Source organism: Myiozetetes cayanensis, unplaced genomic scaffold (assembly GCF_022539395.1).
Source record: "Myiozetetes cayanensis isolate MyiCay16 unplaced genomic scaffold, myiCay2020 scf1, whole genome shotgun sequence".
NCBI lineage: Eukaryota > Metazoa > Chordata > Aves > Passeriformes > Tyrannidae > Myiozetetes > Myiozetetes cayanensis.
The window spans coordinates 57,686,013-57,702,869 of NW_026086604.1; the positions used below are offsets into that span (position 1 = coordinate 57,686,013).

The 16,857-nt window shown below is 38.6% G+C and overlaps 1 protein-coding gene across 1 annotated transcript in view; it reads left to right on the forward strand.

Moving 5' to 3' along the window:
* The window catches only part of ZNF407 (zinc finger protein 407), a 339,349-nt gene extending 324,251 nt beyond the window's left edge, over positions 1-15,098 (forward strand). Inside the window, 1 exon segment of the mRNA XM_050321189.1 lies at positions 12,525-15,098. Coding sequence (XP_050177146.1) covers positions 12,525-13,876 — 1,352 coding nt within the window. The 3' untranslated portion in view covers positions 13,877-15,098.
* Positions 15,099-16,857: the final 1,759 nt, after the last annotated feature.

The following is a 16,857-nucleotide window of genomic DNA, read 5'->3' on the forward strand; positions in this document are numbered from 1 at the left end:
TGCCTTCCTCTGGGAACTAGCAGTCCCAGTTTGGCCAGCAGTCCTCGTTTGTGAAGCTGAAATTAAGGAATCTATGTTGCTATTTTGAGTGGCTTAGACTGGGGCTAACTCAGGGTCCAACACAGAAAAGCGTTTAAGCCTATGCTTAGCATTAGCTATATGCTTAATTCTCAAAAGTCTAACTACAGACCTCTTCTTATGTACTTGCAAGAACTGCGATGATCAAGAAGTCTGCCATCTGACATCTGTGAAATGAGCTGGTAGACTTGAGTCTTTCTCATAATGAACCACTTTCCATCTCATAAAATTCTGTAATTGCAGATGGTATCAGTGGACACCTATGACAATCTCAGCAGAGATTGCAGCCCGGCATTCCTCATTATAGGATACATGGACACTGAACTCCTCTCTGCTCATGAGAATGGGGTTGATTCATTGACAGGGCATTATCAGGAAAATTGCAATGATGTGGCTAGGGCTTTGCGGTGGGTAAATGGAGTACCTCAACTCTTGGAGTTGACAATAGGCTCTCCTAAGAAACGATAATACTGTGATTAAGGCATAAAGCTGGAACTCAGCACACCTGGGAATTCTTACGTGACCCTGGCAACGCACTTCTTGTTTTTCACTTCTCTGCTTTAAAAGTTAGAATAATGCTTTTGTCATTTTATGATGTTATTTAGTGATAAATATATTACCAATTGTGAGCAATTCAGGAGGTACAGTTTTAGAAGCACAAATCTAAATGCCATTAGATTTTAAATGTGTTCTGTTCAGTTTGCACTTATGTGTTCTTGTGCCCAGCACTAGTGGAAATCAGGTCAATTTTGCTTTGCTTCCTAATTCTGCATTGAGGAAATCAGCTTTAGGCACAGAGATATAAAAATCTTGCATAAAATTCACTTTATTGTGAAAGAGACCCTAAAAAAATAACATGGAAAAAAAAACCTCCACATTATTTTTGGACTTCTTTTAGCTCATTCTTTTAGTGATATAATTTCTGTTCTGTGTGCATTTGGTATGCATATTTTCTTTTTCTAAAGAAAATAATACAATTCAAATAGCCTTAGAGTCTTTTTATTTCAGTAGTAGCACTTGAATTATGTTTTAAGGGTACTTAAGACACACTGAAATAAATGGTGATCCTGAATGGGTTTTGGAGCACTGGAACACATACCAAAAATTATAGCTACAAAATCTGTAAGTAAGCCTGACCTGAGACTTGTAGCAGCTGTTTCAACCTATGATGCCATTGGCTGTTCTGAAGCTCCTTAATCTGCACATATTTGAAATAACAAACCACAATGAGTCCTGCGTGATTTGTCTGTCACATGCCAGAAGTTAGGAAACTAAACTACAGTAGCTGGAAAAAGAGTAAAAAGTATTAAAAAAGAGTGGTAGCTGAAATAAGAACCTTTTAATGAAAGTGTCAGCAGGAGCTGTTGGTTTCTTAGTGGTTTTGAAAATCAGATCTTCCAGATATCCAGCTCCAGCCTTCTGGGGTGGGGTTTTTGGTGGAGGTGTTATCTGGCCTCTGTCTTGTCACATATCACAAACTTTACTGCTTTCACAGAAGTGATCATGACTTCCTCTGAAATTTTGTCTACTGTAATAAAAAAAAAGTGAACTAAGTTCCAGCAATAGTAAAAGTGTTTAGGCTCCACTTAGATTAAAACTAATGATGCTGTACCAGGTCCTACGTAACAGCAGAATAAGGAGGGGCGTTCACTGCACTGTGTATCATGCTACAGACAAGTGTACTAGGAACCATGATGTTTTTAAATTACTTGGCATCATCTAGTTATCATGGTTTTAAGCATTACTTGGCTTCAGTTTGAGACAGATATAGATAATAAATCTTTGAACAAGTGCTATCAGAATTAAGAGCTAAGTGGCATTTAAAATATTTTAGACAAAATGTGATCGCTAATTAATTTTAAAATATTCCCTCTTTTTGTAGTCTAAATTGGGTCTCAGGAAGGAAAAAAATAAGAAGATATAATGAAATGACCTGACAGGGTTGCAGGGGTTGTTTACTAGTCCATATTTGACTAGGATTCGTGCTCTGTATGATTGACAGTCATTGCAAATTCTTTGGCTTTTTAAGACTTAAGGCGCCACAGTCTTGGGTGAACTTTAGTTCAGAATAGAATTGTTTACAAATGTAACTAAGTAGTTACTGCAGAATCTCATGCTACGTTTCACTGAACTGTTCTGAGATAATATGGATTTGTAGTATAAATGGGGATGAGTTGGGTTAAATCATACTCTCAACTACTGTAGCTTCTATTTATTCCATCTGGGAGCTTTGTCACCCTGGCACCTGGAAGTGGACAAGGTAGCTGAATTGTCTTTCCATTGCTCATCATGTCTAACCATCTTCCTGCAGTATGACATGAATATTCTAGTCTTTCATTAAAATCAGATTATTCTTATCCAATAGAGACAAAAATTTTCTTCCCTCTCCAACATTTGCAGATTATGTAGCCAGAGTATATGCAATTCAATATTTCCATTCAAATCAGCCTTCTAAGTCATTCTTATTTCACTATTCTGAATATTCTTTAGTCAAGATCTCTCCCCAAGAGAGGTCAAGATATAATTTAGTTGTATCCATACTAGAACAATGTGAAGCAGACGTGGCTTTGAATGTGCAATTAAAAATTACTTTGGCCTGTTTTCTTTTCCTGTTTTACATTTTATAAACTCACATGTAATTTGATGAACACTGTCATTCTTTAAATTTCTTCAGCATTACAGTTCTCAAGGGACTCCTCTCTGATTGAATATCATTTTTGCATATTTACTTTCTCCACAAGTGCTAGTATGCAGTAGCATAAGTTGAATCTTGCATATTTTCGTATTTACTTATGTTACATCCGGTTTTTCTTTGTATTGATGTTAACGCTTCCTTCCAATTTAGTATTAACTCCATATGCCATCTCAAAGCTGTTGATTTCTACCTCTAGCTAACCGATCAATTTGTCAACAGAATAGTATGGAAATTATGCAGCTCTTGAACACATGACTTTGCAGCCAAGTGGAAGCAACTTGAGCAAGGAGTTTCTGAGCACTTTGGTAGAGCTGCAGTGCAACAGTTTACTTTGCACTTCCCATGCAGTCCAGGTATACAGACCATCTTGCAGTTCCAGCATGGATATGCTCAGCAATGGCTCAGAAAGCATCAGCTTTGGTGTCTTCTGTCTTGTTCTATCTACTTACTGCCTAGTGCTCCCTAAAGCTGGAAGTGGAAGACAGCACGTTTAAGTGCTACTCTATCGATAGCACTGAAAATATATTTCTGTCAGCAGAAGGGTCAATTATGTGAACAACTCTTCCTTTGAAGATATTCTGGAAACATGCTGCTTCCATCTTTCACCAGGGGTGAATCATGGAAAGAAGACTTTGTCACAAACACGACCCTTGAAAGTGGTATAAAAGAGTTACACATCTCTCCAGCCTCTGTTTACCATTTCACCTCCCAGAACCAGCATATACCCCTGCTGCACACTTCCTAAGTAACCCCAGTGTTACTGTGACACTCTGAGCTGAAAAATCAGCATGTGTTTTGACACTCGTCATTTTGGGCCCTATAAGCCTTGATGCTGTCAGTGCCTCAGGAGAAGTGAGGGACCAGCAAAGGGGAAGGCCTGTGCATTGGAACTGTACCACCTCTAACTAGTCCTGTTCCCTCCTCCTCAGATGTTGTTTCCTTGCACTGAGACTGGCTTTTGGAGTGGGAAATCTGATGTCAGAAGTTTGGGAACTGCCTTCACAATTAATTCACATTTATCTTATGCTCTGTGCCAAATACAGCTGTACTGGTGGCTGATCCTCTGTTGTGGTTACACATGTAAGGCTGAAGCATCTAATCATGCTGGGGTTTTTTTCCAAAACACAGGTTGGCATGACCTGCAACTTTCAAACTAAATTATTATGGTGCTCCTTTCCAGTTGTAGACCTATTGCGATAATGTATAAATATTATTTGCCATTGGCGTTAAACTTGATGCTATAAAAGCAAAGGAATAGATCTCTCTCCACTGAAAACCTGTAAAGTGAAAACTACAAAACAAAATCTTGTTCTCTTCTGAAACTGGTTGTAATGCCCTCTTCCTCTCATTGTACCAGACTCTATCTCTTGACTAAATGTGTGTCACTCCTCTAGTTTTCTTTCCTATAGTCCCAAGCAGGTGAGAGACAAAAAGGAAGATATCAACTGAAGTCAGTGCCTAGATAAAAAGGTGCAAAATTAGGTTATGAAGCTTTCCCTGTCTAGCAAAATTAGCTGATCTCGTATTGGTCCAGCATAGCTCCTTCTTTCTGGCAGTTTATTGCTTCTAATCATATGAATCAGGGCTCATTCCAGTATGATTTTTATGAAGTCCACAAAAGAGAGCACACTCATCTCCTCCAATGCTTTGGATATTGAAACAGAACAATTTTTTCCGAGATAAGATAATGCATTAATTGCTTTACTTATTAGATGAGCATTAGCTTTTGATATAAGCCATTCCATAGACTCCTGACACTTTGCATGCTGAGCAGTCCTGTCCTTGAAGTTACTGTAGTGCACAATGATCAGAACTTATCGCTGATGTTTTGTTAGCATTTACTAGCAGCGTCTTGGCAGAGGGTGACCTCCAGTACTGTCTCTAAACATTTTCAATTTACAGACTCAAGAATTTTTGCTGCCTTTGCCTCTCATTCTTTTGAGGAGGTCAGCCCTTTATGAATTTGCCACAAGAAAGAAGTTCAAAATACCCTATATACTTAAACAGCTTAACAGGAATATAGCCACAATGAACACACAACATAGAATTCATTTTAATATTTATAGAAGAAATTCATGTTGTTTTAAGTGTACAGAAGCAGCTGCTGTCATTTGGCTATGAGCAGATGTTAGACCTCCGAAAGCTTCACTGATAATTAAAATACTAACAGTTAGTGTTTTACCCCAGCTGCAGGTTCTGTTTACTGTAAATTTGATTTTAATGGTGCCTCTGTGCAGTTATTGAATAGAGGTTTGTTTTCTACTATACATGCAAAAGTGTCTACAATGAAGACAAATGGTTATTTCTCATAATTTACTCTGGAAAGATATGAATATACACTGTAACGTAGTTGAGTTTCTAAATGAAATACAGATATGACTATCATATTTGAAATGATAGTCTTTGCTGTCTTAACTAACAAAAAGAACTAGGGAAACCTGTAGTTATTCCCAAGCATTCCCCCTAAAAACTGCTGTGCTTTTCAAATGGGTTGAGACGTGCCCTCGAGCAAAGAACAGGTGCTTCTTTTTACTCAAAGGGTGCATAAATCAGAATAGATAAATACAGAGAATCGTGATACTCGTATTTGATAGGTATGCCGAAGAATATAATTTCTGCTTGATCGTTTAATAACATGATGTTTTATTTTAGGTATCTCTTACAAGTGTCTGTTCTCTTTAGTGCATATATGTACATCTAACGTTGGGGAAGGCCAGCCATTTTCAGAATTGTTAATCCCAAGGGCCTGATTATGCAAACACAATGCATAATGCAAGCTACCATGTTTAGTCCCTTTGAGACTATTGAGGCTAACTATGGCAGTAAGCAGTACTCTTGATAAATAAATGTTTATAAGACCAGGATCTAAATTTATGTATTCTTGAAAAACAAAAACTCTTGCTGAGATAATAATGACAAAACAGATTCTTTTTTCTTTTTTTTTTTTTTTGACAAAGCTATTACTGTCTGGGACGAGACCTATTTCAGAAATCCAGATCGTTTTCCTTATGAGCAGAGCCTGTGGGGTTTTTTTTTTCTCTGATTTGTAGTTTCCCTAATACACATATAAGTGTTCAGATTATTTTTTGTATTATACTATATGTTCTCTCTGCCTAGAAACAGAAATCTCTGTTTTTACCAAGCACAAACAGAACCCCTTGAAATTGGGATTCTGATTTAGAAGTGCTAAAAATGCACTTTACAGTTGCACTGCAGGGGATAAAACAGAAAGAGTGCATCCATGTATCATCAATGTCAGTTGTTCCAAACGGAGGGCCAGAGTACCCTTTGAAGCTGGACTGCCAAGAAATGTCCAGGCTGGCTATCCTCATCTCAAGCTGCTAAATTGCACTGGAAGAGATAGCTGAAACACTCCAAATACATTCCTGATGCTGCTTGCCTGTATAGGTAATTGCTGTATATGCCACAGTGAGGTTTTTGCTCGCACGTCAGAGTTGAGAAGAGAAGCTGTCATGGTGGCAAACAGGTAAAGAGAAAAAGCGGTTTACAAAAAAACTGGTTACTGTGCAGCTTAGGCAGTTGTAGATTCTGCACATTAACACTGTACATGTTTGCCACCATCAGTGGGAATTTTTGTGTATATACGTTTCACTTGCACAGCTTCTGTAACACTGGGCTCTATAGTATTCATTCTTGACCTTGAGTGCAGGAAAAGAGAAACTGAAATTTTCCCAGAGAAGGCCTTTTCCCAAAGGTTAATTGGACACTGGAGGGAAACGAAACCAAACCAAACAAACTGCCTAAACACCTTACCTGAATGGCTTGGCTATTTATTTTGCTGTTTGTTTTTTCTTTTGTGTCTTTTTGTGGCTGTTGTCATAGTTCTGTAAGGTGTGGAAGGTAAAAATGGCAAGCAGGAAATTTCAGTCTGTTTTTCAAAAGAAAAAAATATTGCAAAAGTACTTTCTTTTGGATTTTAAGAAAGCTAAAGGATATCTGCTGCTTTTTAAGGTACCTGGAATGTTAAAACTTCATCCTTTATTCAAGCAATTCTTAGAAGACCTTGAAGTTTACAAACATGATTGAGTGGTTTAAGGACAAAGCTAGAAACTAAGGGTTTTTTGAGTTTCAACATTGAAACATGACATTACTGTATTTTTAAATGTAAAATGAACTATGAACATTGTCTGGGAAGTGTGTGGGAGGGGTCTTTGTTTAATTTTCTTTTTACAATAATAATATATTGAAAGAAACAAAAGCCTTGCTGGATTGGTATCTTTTGAGATTTATGTACTTTGTGCCAATGGTGGATTTTTTTTTTTCACGTCTCTTAGGGAGATGGTAAAGTCTCCTATAGGTATACTTATTTGTACTACTTTACAAATATTTTCTGCCTTTGCGGACATAATAGTTGTAACAAGGGACATTTCGGGTTGCTGATTTATTTCACTTCTCAGTTTGACCCATCGTATTTTCTTTCCTTCAGCAGAAGACATGAATGAGCCTTCACAACCTCTTATTTAGTAGCTTAACTAACTGGTTTAAAAAATGCTGGCCCATGCATTGCTTGCACATAAAAGCCTTACAAATGATAAAGAATAGTTTTTACTATGGTCAAGGAACAGAGATCTGAAAAATGCAGCTTATTATTATGGCCTCTGAAAATCCAGGTAATCCCGAAGTTATGACATTATGCCACAGTTCTTAGACTGCACTTCATTAATTGAAATAAAGATCATTAAAAAAAAATAATTGAAAGGAAAAGGAGCAGAAACTTGTTGTTTGATGAAGGCGTAAGTTATTACCTTATGAATTTGAATGGTGGACTTACCGTACCGTTCAAAATATTGTGCTGCCATGTAGACAATAACTTTTAAAGAAAATAATTTGCTCATTCAAGTGATTCTAGACATAAGTTGAAATTTTTTATATCTTTTAAATTCCTTAAAGATTGCATTTAATTGAAAGAAAGATATCTCCTTGTGTTCGTATTATTTAATATTCATTGCATTTTAATGGATACAAAATATTTGTTTGTGTCAATAAATAACATACCTAATCACCAAAGTTGAAATGAAGTGTTGCTGAATAGGGGGCTATAAATCAGGCCTCCTAGAACTTCTACAGAAAAGGAAAAATAGCTGTTTTAAGCTTGCTGTGTAAATGCAGATAATTTCCATCGTCATAATAGATTATTTCATTTATGACTTACTGCTTTGTCCTAAAGGTGCTCCTTGTGAAGGATGTCCTCAGCCCAGCCTCACCACACACAACCGCTTGCTACAAGTTTTGGGGAAGGATTAAAATTCTAAAGAGGCTGCTGGCTGAGAGCAAAGTGGTGCTTTACATATAATATTAGCCCAGACCTTCCTAACGCATTACGCGTTCCTTTCTGAGACAAGTCTCCTTAATGCCATCTTTATCTGCTACACGATGCATGAAATCTACTTTCTGTTTTAGAACTGCGGCTGACCCCCGACCCCGTGAGTGGCGCCACAATGTGACCTTTCTATTGTCATCAGCTTTCATTCTCCTGAAAATTCTATGAATTTTTATTACAAGTTTTTTTAAACCAAGCTGAGGCTTCAACAAATTACTTGACACAGATGAGATGAAGTTGTTGAAGTAGTGTTAGATAAGTTTTACAGCCAGCATGTGTGCTGCTGAACAGTACAAAGCCAGTGTCCTACAATGTCATACACCAGTAACTGCTGAGCCTACTATTGGATAAATACATCATTTTATGGAACATTGATTGTTCTATAAACCCAATGGAGTATTATGCTCTATGATCAAACCATTTAGATTGTGTGTAGAGCACAGAAAATGCCATATTCAGGATGGTACTAAAAGTGCCATTTGTGTATTTTATGGATGTCATTACGGGGGAAACTTCTCTCTGTAGGCCCTGTTTACTGCAAAATTTTTTAGTCTGTAATGACATTTTTCATTCACAACGTATGCCTTCAAGAGAGGGGGCCCTTGTTTTATTTGTTTCATTCGAGTTTACTGCACAAATCCTGTACATTTTAATTAAATGTAAGCTTAACAAAAGAATAAGGTATTTATTCTGTGGGGAACAAATGATGACAGTAACAAAAGAATAAAACAGACACACAAAAGGAAGTCAGGTATTGAGTAAGAGAGAAGGGAAAAAGGTACTAAGCCCTATTTGTAGTTTCCCAGAAGCACATTAAACATCAAAGCATTTCTTTTAGCCCTATTTCAGGAGTTTGTGGTCTCAGAGAATTAAAATAACCTGCGAATATGGATTTAATGTCTAAAATATCCTGACATTTTCAAATAAAAAACTAACAGTCGCTCAGGACTCCAACTGATAAATAATGGCTCTGCTGAAATGACAGACTTCTTGGAAAGAAACCAATTCTGTGATCATTGCACCCCTAGATATGAAACACCTCCTTACAAATTGTCTGAGTATGAGCTCTCGTATCATTATATTTTGTCATTTTAATGCCTGTTTGTGTATCTTTTTAATTTGCCATGACATGCAATCAGCAACAAGTCCACTTTTCCTAATATTAATGTGGGCTTGTATTGCAGCTTATGTTTGCCATGTCAGCCAACACTTACCCCTTCTCTTTACCCATTTTGAAGAGGGGGTGAGAGGCAGGCTGAATTTACTGGGACAACATGATTTGTTGCTACATACAGTCCAATAATGTGACATGTTCCTTAAATGCATAAAAATTCCTACAAATGTTGTTTTGGATAGCAGAGCTTCATTATAGAAATAGCAGCTAAGCCTCAAAATATGTTGTTTTCTAAATATCTTCCCGACTTGGCTTTACACTGTTAAAACAAAAGAAAACCAGTAAAATCTGCAATTCGTATTTACCATGAAAAATCACTAAAATTGAAGTTGATGTTCCCAGTAAATTCTTGGTCATAGTCCAGTTAAAATTTAAAGTTACAGTAGATTCACATTAGTTTAAATGACACTTGAACTTCTACACAGCTCAACATTAATTCATTATAGTTGAAATGGAAGAATCTTCAGTGGGTGAATCTTTTACAATCTGATTGAGGCTGTTACATTTTATAGGAGCCATTTTTCAAAGCAGTACTGACAGCACTCGAAGTTATTAAATTGCTGAATCAAAAGATGGACCTGCAATCGCATTTATGAACTGTGATGGAATAGCTGGGGTTGCACTGAGCTGAGGTTAAGATGTTGGTGTAGTTAAGCTTCATCACACCCCTTAGTGACAGCAGTATTTACCCATGTAGTTTACTTTAATGGTCAGGAAGTGGCTTAACTCACCTCTGGATTCAAATAGATTAAGTAAGCAGTCAGAATGGCATAATTATCAGTGCTGCGAGGGATTCACCGGATAGCTCTTCACCCAGGAGACTTCCCATTCAATTGCACAGTAAAGACTGGAGTTGCATAGATTTGCAGGCACAGCATTTATTTGAAGAGATGAAAACAGGATGAATTCCCTTTTTCTTTCCCTTCCCCAGACCAGAGCTTCTCCTCAACACAGGGATACTGTGTCCCATACATAAATTACCGTGACCTTAGGGGAAAGATGTCATGATTTTAGTGTGTGTGTGTGTGAAAATTATGATCATAGAGTTATTTTGATTTTGAAATCCAGTGGAAAATGCATGATTTGTAGAGTTATTTTGATTTTGTGCCACATCACTGCCAGACTCCTCTTTTATCACGTCAACAAAGTAAGATTCCTGAGAGAATTAATTACTTCTACTCTATTATAAAATGTGGAGGAGCTAAGATAATTGTCATTTTATGTTGATTTCCCCTTCCTATTTTTCTGCTCTTTGGGGGGTCTTGTGAATGTCAGTGCCTACAGAGAGCACAGGAAAAGTGGGGATAAGAACCAGTCAGTCCACAGTAAGCTTCCTTCTTGCTTATGCCTGACAAAATGTACTTCAGTTGCATGTGCCAGATTTATCATGCAGCATCACCTGGAAACACTCTAATGGTTTAAATTGTTAATTTTCTTTTTCAAAGATAACCTGCCTTGAAAACTAAAAAGAAGAAAGCTGTATAACATCGGTTTAGAATTGTGAAGGTGATTTGCAGCCTTTCAGCTTGACAAAATTACTTATGCGCTTCACAGTACAGTTCTCCACTAGAAGACTCATAATAGAAGAAAAGATGGATGGATGGATGGATAGATAGATAGATAGATAGATAGATAGATAGATAGATAGATAGATAGATAGATAGATGGATGGATGCCAATATAAGAGCTCAGTCTTTTAAGCATTGATGTTACTTTGGAATATTAGCTTGATATGTGCCTTAGCATATCACGTTGCTAGAGGCTGCAAGGGGCCAAGTACTCCGTCTTGGAGTAACACAGCTTCTAAGTGTGAACTTACCTTTGAGCAAATGCGTCCGGTTTTTAGAGCCTATTTTATTTATCTTTGTGATCAGGGCCTGACAGCTCTATGCTTTGGGTGAAAGCAGTTAGACCAGCTTTAGTATAATTTTCTTAGTCTCTTGATTTCAGCCAAGTACAGTGTTCACTAGAAGTGGCTTGGAAAGAACAGTGCTAGACTGAAATTTGATTGTAAGAGTCAGAATTTTTTCCTTGTATGTTTTATCCCAAGCAAGCAATGGCACAGCTATTTGTATTAGTGATAAGATGCTGCACCTGTTATTCCGGAGATGTGATTTCAGTTTTGTGTAGGTGAATTTAAACTGGAGCATGGGTGTGGGTAGTCTGAGCAGCATGGACTTAGTCAGCCTTCCCAAGGCCTGTCTGTCATTGGACCCTCACCTCATTCCCAGTGACCAGGACCCACTTTTCTCTCTGTGTGCACTGTTTGTGGCCCAAAGGTTACTTCTCAGTACATGCAGGAGCTGCATGGATGCTTCCAGGTGGCGCTGCCACTGGAAGACAATGAGTGCTAGAGCTGTCCTTCTAGGAAATCCACTAAGCTGGTGCTCAGAGCTCTCAGTTACGTCTTCCCAAAAAGACATGAGCCCATGTTTTTCGGATGGTGGGCTTGAGTTTGTACAGCTGAAGCTTTATTGTTAGCGATGAAAACTGAGAAGGAAACCCTCAGTGACACAAAACCAGATCAAGTGGCAGAGCAAGCAGTTGGAATATGGAGGTTACAGGTATTATAATTTGTTCATTGATTTCATGTAGAAATAATTATAATTAGGAAGCGTAATTGAGAGTTCTCTGGATCATATTGTATAGAATATCCTGATGAAGGTAAGAAAGCTACCAAGTCTTTTCTCCAGGTGACTAGGCTAGTGACTGAGTCAGTCAGGTGTACTGGAGACAATTCTGGGTAGGAAATGAAGTGGAAGACAATGGCATCAAACTGACAGCATGGCAATTACCTCGCCAACAAAAGCAGTGTATTGAGGTGATCAGCCACAGTTTTTCATACCCAGATATGCTTAATGTAATATACGATCCTAAAATCCATTACTGAAGTACTGAAACATCACCAATAGGATCTTCTATAAAAGATGTGTTAATGGCTTTTAACTGCATACTGTATTTACTTGGGCTTTTCTATATAGGATATTTTAAAAAACACATTTAAATTTTTGATAAGCTGAAGAATTGTTAAACTCAGCAATTATTTCAACCTGTAAATATGTTATTTGGAAAACATGCAAATTGGCTTTGTTCATTTGCTCATTCTATCTGTGTTTTCTGCCAGTGAAATCTGAAAATCGTCAAGGAATTTCTTTTTCCGTTCAAGCTACAATTTGTTGAAGTAATGAACTGGTATTTGCCATGATACCACGTTAACAGCATATTTTATCTTTTAGGCATTGTGTCCAAGTCCTATGAGTGCCGACTGAAGGGGCAAGGAGCAACCTTTGTGGAAACTACGAGTCCTTTTACCGCAGCAGCGCTGGGAGAGGTTTCTCCAGTTAAGGAGAAGGTCTTTCGGGGCAGTAGAAGACAGCCACAGTCACCGGAGGAAGTTCAGCAATTTATTATTATTCAAGGATATGACGGCGACTTTGCCATTGATGCCTCCGTGGAAGAAACAGCAGTGGCTACCCTTCAGACATTAGCAATGGCTGGTCAGATGGCCAGGGTGGTCCATATCACAGAGGATGGGCAAGTCATAGCTACAAACCAAAACAGCTCTCACGTGAGTAGTGTGGTTCCAGGGCAGATACTTACAGAGCAGTTAGCAGATGGTGCAACGCAAGTGGTAGTGGTGGAAGGAACAGGAGCTGATATGGAGGAGGCCGTTCAAATAGATGCAGTTCCTGACTCCAGTAGCACTGTACTGCAGCAGATAATGCAACAAGAAGTTTTAGATGCTTCTGAAGCTACAGTCCATCCTCCGGAATCCTCCTCAGCCTTAGATGCCCTGCTTTGTGCTGTAACAGAGCTGGGTGAAGCGGAAAACAAATCTGGACTCCTTGACAGAAGCAGGTCTAGTCACAAAGATTTCTTGCAAATGCCAAACCCTGAGATGCCCAGTGTTCCCAGTGATGCAGAGGGACAAGAAATACAAATGTTCCACAAAGTTCAGGAGACTCAGGAAGATACCAAACCTATGGAAGTAGTGACACGGGTCGTGCACCCATCGGCTATAATTGCATCTCAGGAGAGAGCTCAGGCTGCCTTCAAGAATATGGTCCAAGGAGTGTTACAGTTTGCTGTGTGTGATACAGCTGCAGCCGACCAGCTGATGAAAGAAGGTGTCACTCAGGTCATTGTAAATGAGGAAGGGACTGTGCATATGGTAGCTGGAGAAGGCTCTCAGATAATTATGCAGGAAGCTGGTAGCCACACACTCAGTGTCCAAAGTGAACACATGGATTTAGTTGAGTCGGATGGGCAAATATCACAGATTATTGTCACTGAAGAATTAGCTCAAGCCATGGCTCAGGGCTCTGATGGTGACTTCTCTGAAGGTGCAACCCACTACATCGTCACAGAATTGCCACCAGACATGCAGGATGAGCCTGGTGTGTACTCACATGCTGTGATAGAATCAGCTGGGTCTCAAGACATTTTGCAGGCTGGTACTGCTCTAAAAGCAGAAGCTGTAACCCCTGATAAAACAAGAGAACAGTTGGCAAGCATGGTCATTTATACAGAGGGTGGCTCACAGGTAATTCAAGGTCAGAGAGATTATAACAAAGTACAGGAAGCATGAAGAGCTTCGCCTCATAGGCTGGATGTAAGGCAAAGTTGGATATTACCAGAATCATGGAGGCACTGCGTTCCTGGAACATTTTCTGTAAAGCCTTCTCAGTAGAACGTCCTCCTAGCCAGGTAACAAATACGCACCCTGCAGGAGGTGAAGATCAGCTAATAGGAGGAGTTCACTGAAAAGGATACTACAATTCTGTTACAATAGCTCCAAGAATTGTTATATGGGATTATTATAAAACAAGCATATTAGGGTACAAAACAGGATAAAAGGCCCCCCCTCCCAAAGTAGGAATAGTTCTGTTCAGTGCTTTCTTTGTTGATTTTTTCTTTTTTTTAATGTTGTTTTATCTCAGGGTAATTCCCTGCCTTCTGTCATTTTTGTGTAACATAATCACAGGAGTAAAATAATTGCACTTATATGTACATTTTGTGAACAGATAAATATGCAAAAAATACAAACCCCACAATAACAAGGTGAACAGGTACGCTTACATAAAGTAATCGGTGCCCTTCTTCATTTTAAAGAAAAGCAGGTGACATTTTGCTTTCTAAAATCTTACTTTAATACATCCTCGGCTAAAAATATGTTGTCAAAATAAGGACTTTTTGCATCTAAAATGAAACTTTTCATAGTAGTTTACTCTTTCATGGTATCACATAAGACTTTCCCTAAAGAAGAGCTCAAAAAAGCTGCACTTCAGAAAATCCTTCATTATACATATTCGGGAAGAAGAACTCGATGCCTGTAACTTCCACTTAATTTTAGATGAGAGTCCTACATAAGAAATGTGCGTTTTTTGAAAAAAAATATTGTCACTGTCAGTGTTTTGCTTTTCTTATAAATAGAGCTTCATATAAATACCATTTTGCAGTTCATTTTGTGAGCTACTTCTGAAATGTTATGGGGATTTTTAAAGACAATTCTGATATTGACATTAACAAGTAGGGGGGGAAAAAGGTGACCTTGTATTTCTTGCTTTGTCCAGAATGTCAGTTATTTACTTGTGGATATACTGCAATTGTTCAATGCAAGTTCATGTTGAAAAGATCTGTTTCATGATAAAACTGGTTTTGTTTCTTTAGAAAAATTGTAAAATATAAACTGGCAAGGTTTGGGGATTATTTTTTTTTTCTTTCAAATAAAATGTTAGCATTAAAATGAAGCATCATGATTTTTAATATGAAACAATAAACAGAACTGGCATTCAGCAGGAGCAAACAAACGCTATCTGTTATGTCTGTGTATTTTCTCTTTTCTCTTTTCTCTCCTCTAGCTCACTAGATAGATAAAGATAAAAGAATCTAATTTCTGAAGTGTGCCTCATGCATGCTTAATATAATTGTGTAAGTGTTTAGGGTATAAGCCATGCTGACTCTAGAGATAACTGGGTTTCCTATCATGTTTAATATCTTAAAATTATCAACTATAAGAAAGTTGGGGTGAGGTGAAACAATAGTTCCTTCCTGAAGCAACCGTTTAAAAATGTATTTTCTAATAGGGCTTCTGAGGAAAGGTGCTTCATTCTGGGGCTATAAGATCCTGCTGTCTTTTTATCTGATATTATTATTATTTTTAAAATTTTATTATTTTCCAAGAATTGAGGTTGTGTCTTTGTCAAACCCCCAAAAAAGTAAATTTCAAGTTAGACATCAAGATTCATAATTAGCCGAGTTTGACTTGCTCATCTTTCTTAAAAGTGACAGGCTGTTCACTTACTCTTAAATACTGTCTTCAGCAAACAGTGACAGGATCAACTCCCGTTTGTTATCAGGAAAAAGGTGACCTTTACAAAATGATGGCCCTCTGCAAGACTCTCACAGATGTTCAAAAAACCGAATGTTTTTCAGTGGAAATATTTCTTCTTGATCATTTCTCCTGTTAACTGTAGCCCTGTGGTCTTGCAGCTTGGATGCTAATTCTTCGCTGTGCTTAGTCCTGTATGGCTAACCTTTCTGCTGCAGTACAGGGTGTTGACACTGACATGCTGCAGTTTACCATTTGTGATTTATTTAGGATAAATATGTCTCAGGTGGCATTTAATCCTTCATAAAACCAGTGTAGCCTGCAGTGTCAAACCAGCAATCACATTGTATGCACAATGAAAAGAGCAGACCTTTGCATAAAAAAAAAACCCCAGTGGTAGGTGTTCCTGTGCTTGGGAGCACTGGAAAGGATTCACTAACCTACCATGTGCTGTAATTACCTGGGAGCTCAGGTTAACGATACTTCTCCCTGAGTGCAGCCTGATCAGGAGAGCTAATATTTTCCTAGGGCTTTTTTTTCCCCTTTCTTTTTAATGTGCACTTTAAAGTTAACTTATTAATGCCCTACAAATGTAACATTAGAAATCAAGGGTGACACTCGTTCCTGTGCTGTCAGCCTCCTTAAGGACTCCGCGCACTGTCTCAACCCCATACTAAAACACTCTCTGCCGTACACCAAAAGTTGAGGCTATGGCAGATCTCTTCCAGGGCCTAGGAAATGCATCTCTGTCATTTGTCTCCCTCCCATGCCACAGCTCCTGGCATAGTCCCGTATCATAAACTGGGAGGAGATGAGCTGGATTGCTCTATGGATCTTCCCAGTGTTCCCCTGCCCTCTGCCCTGGAGAGCAGGGAAGATTAGGAAGCCGAGGGGAGGCACTCAAAATAGAGCAGCACCTGAAAAGGACATGACCTCCCCCTGGGCTGTGCATGGTGCTGGTGAGGCGCCCGTGGTGTGTCTGGAAGCAGGCTCTGGGGCTGCAGGAGCCCTTTGGCACAGGTAGCGTCCACTATCAGAGCATTGTAGAACTTGTGTGGTGTGGATTTAAGAAGCCTGTGTAGGCCAGGCAGTCAGTCACTCCTAAAAGTGTGTTTTGCTGTTTGGTTTGAGCACCTTCAGTTGCCTGTGTCCCAGAGAATTCAAGGGCTATGCTGTAATGGAAGCGATTGTTGAGGGTGCAATATTCCAGTGTCAGTTGCCTTCTGGTGTTCTGACTG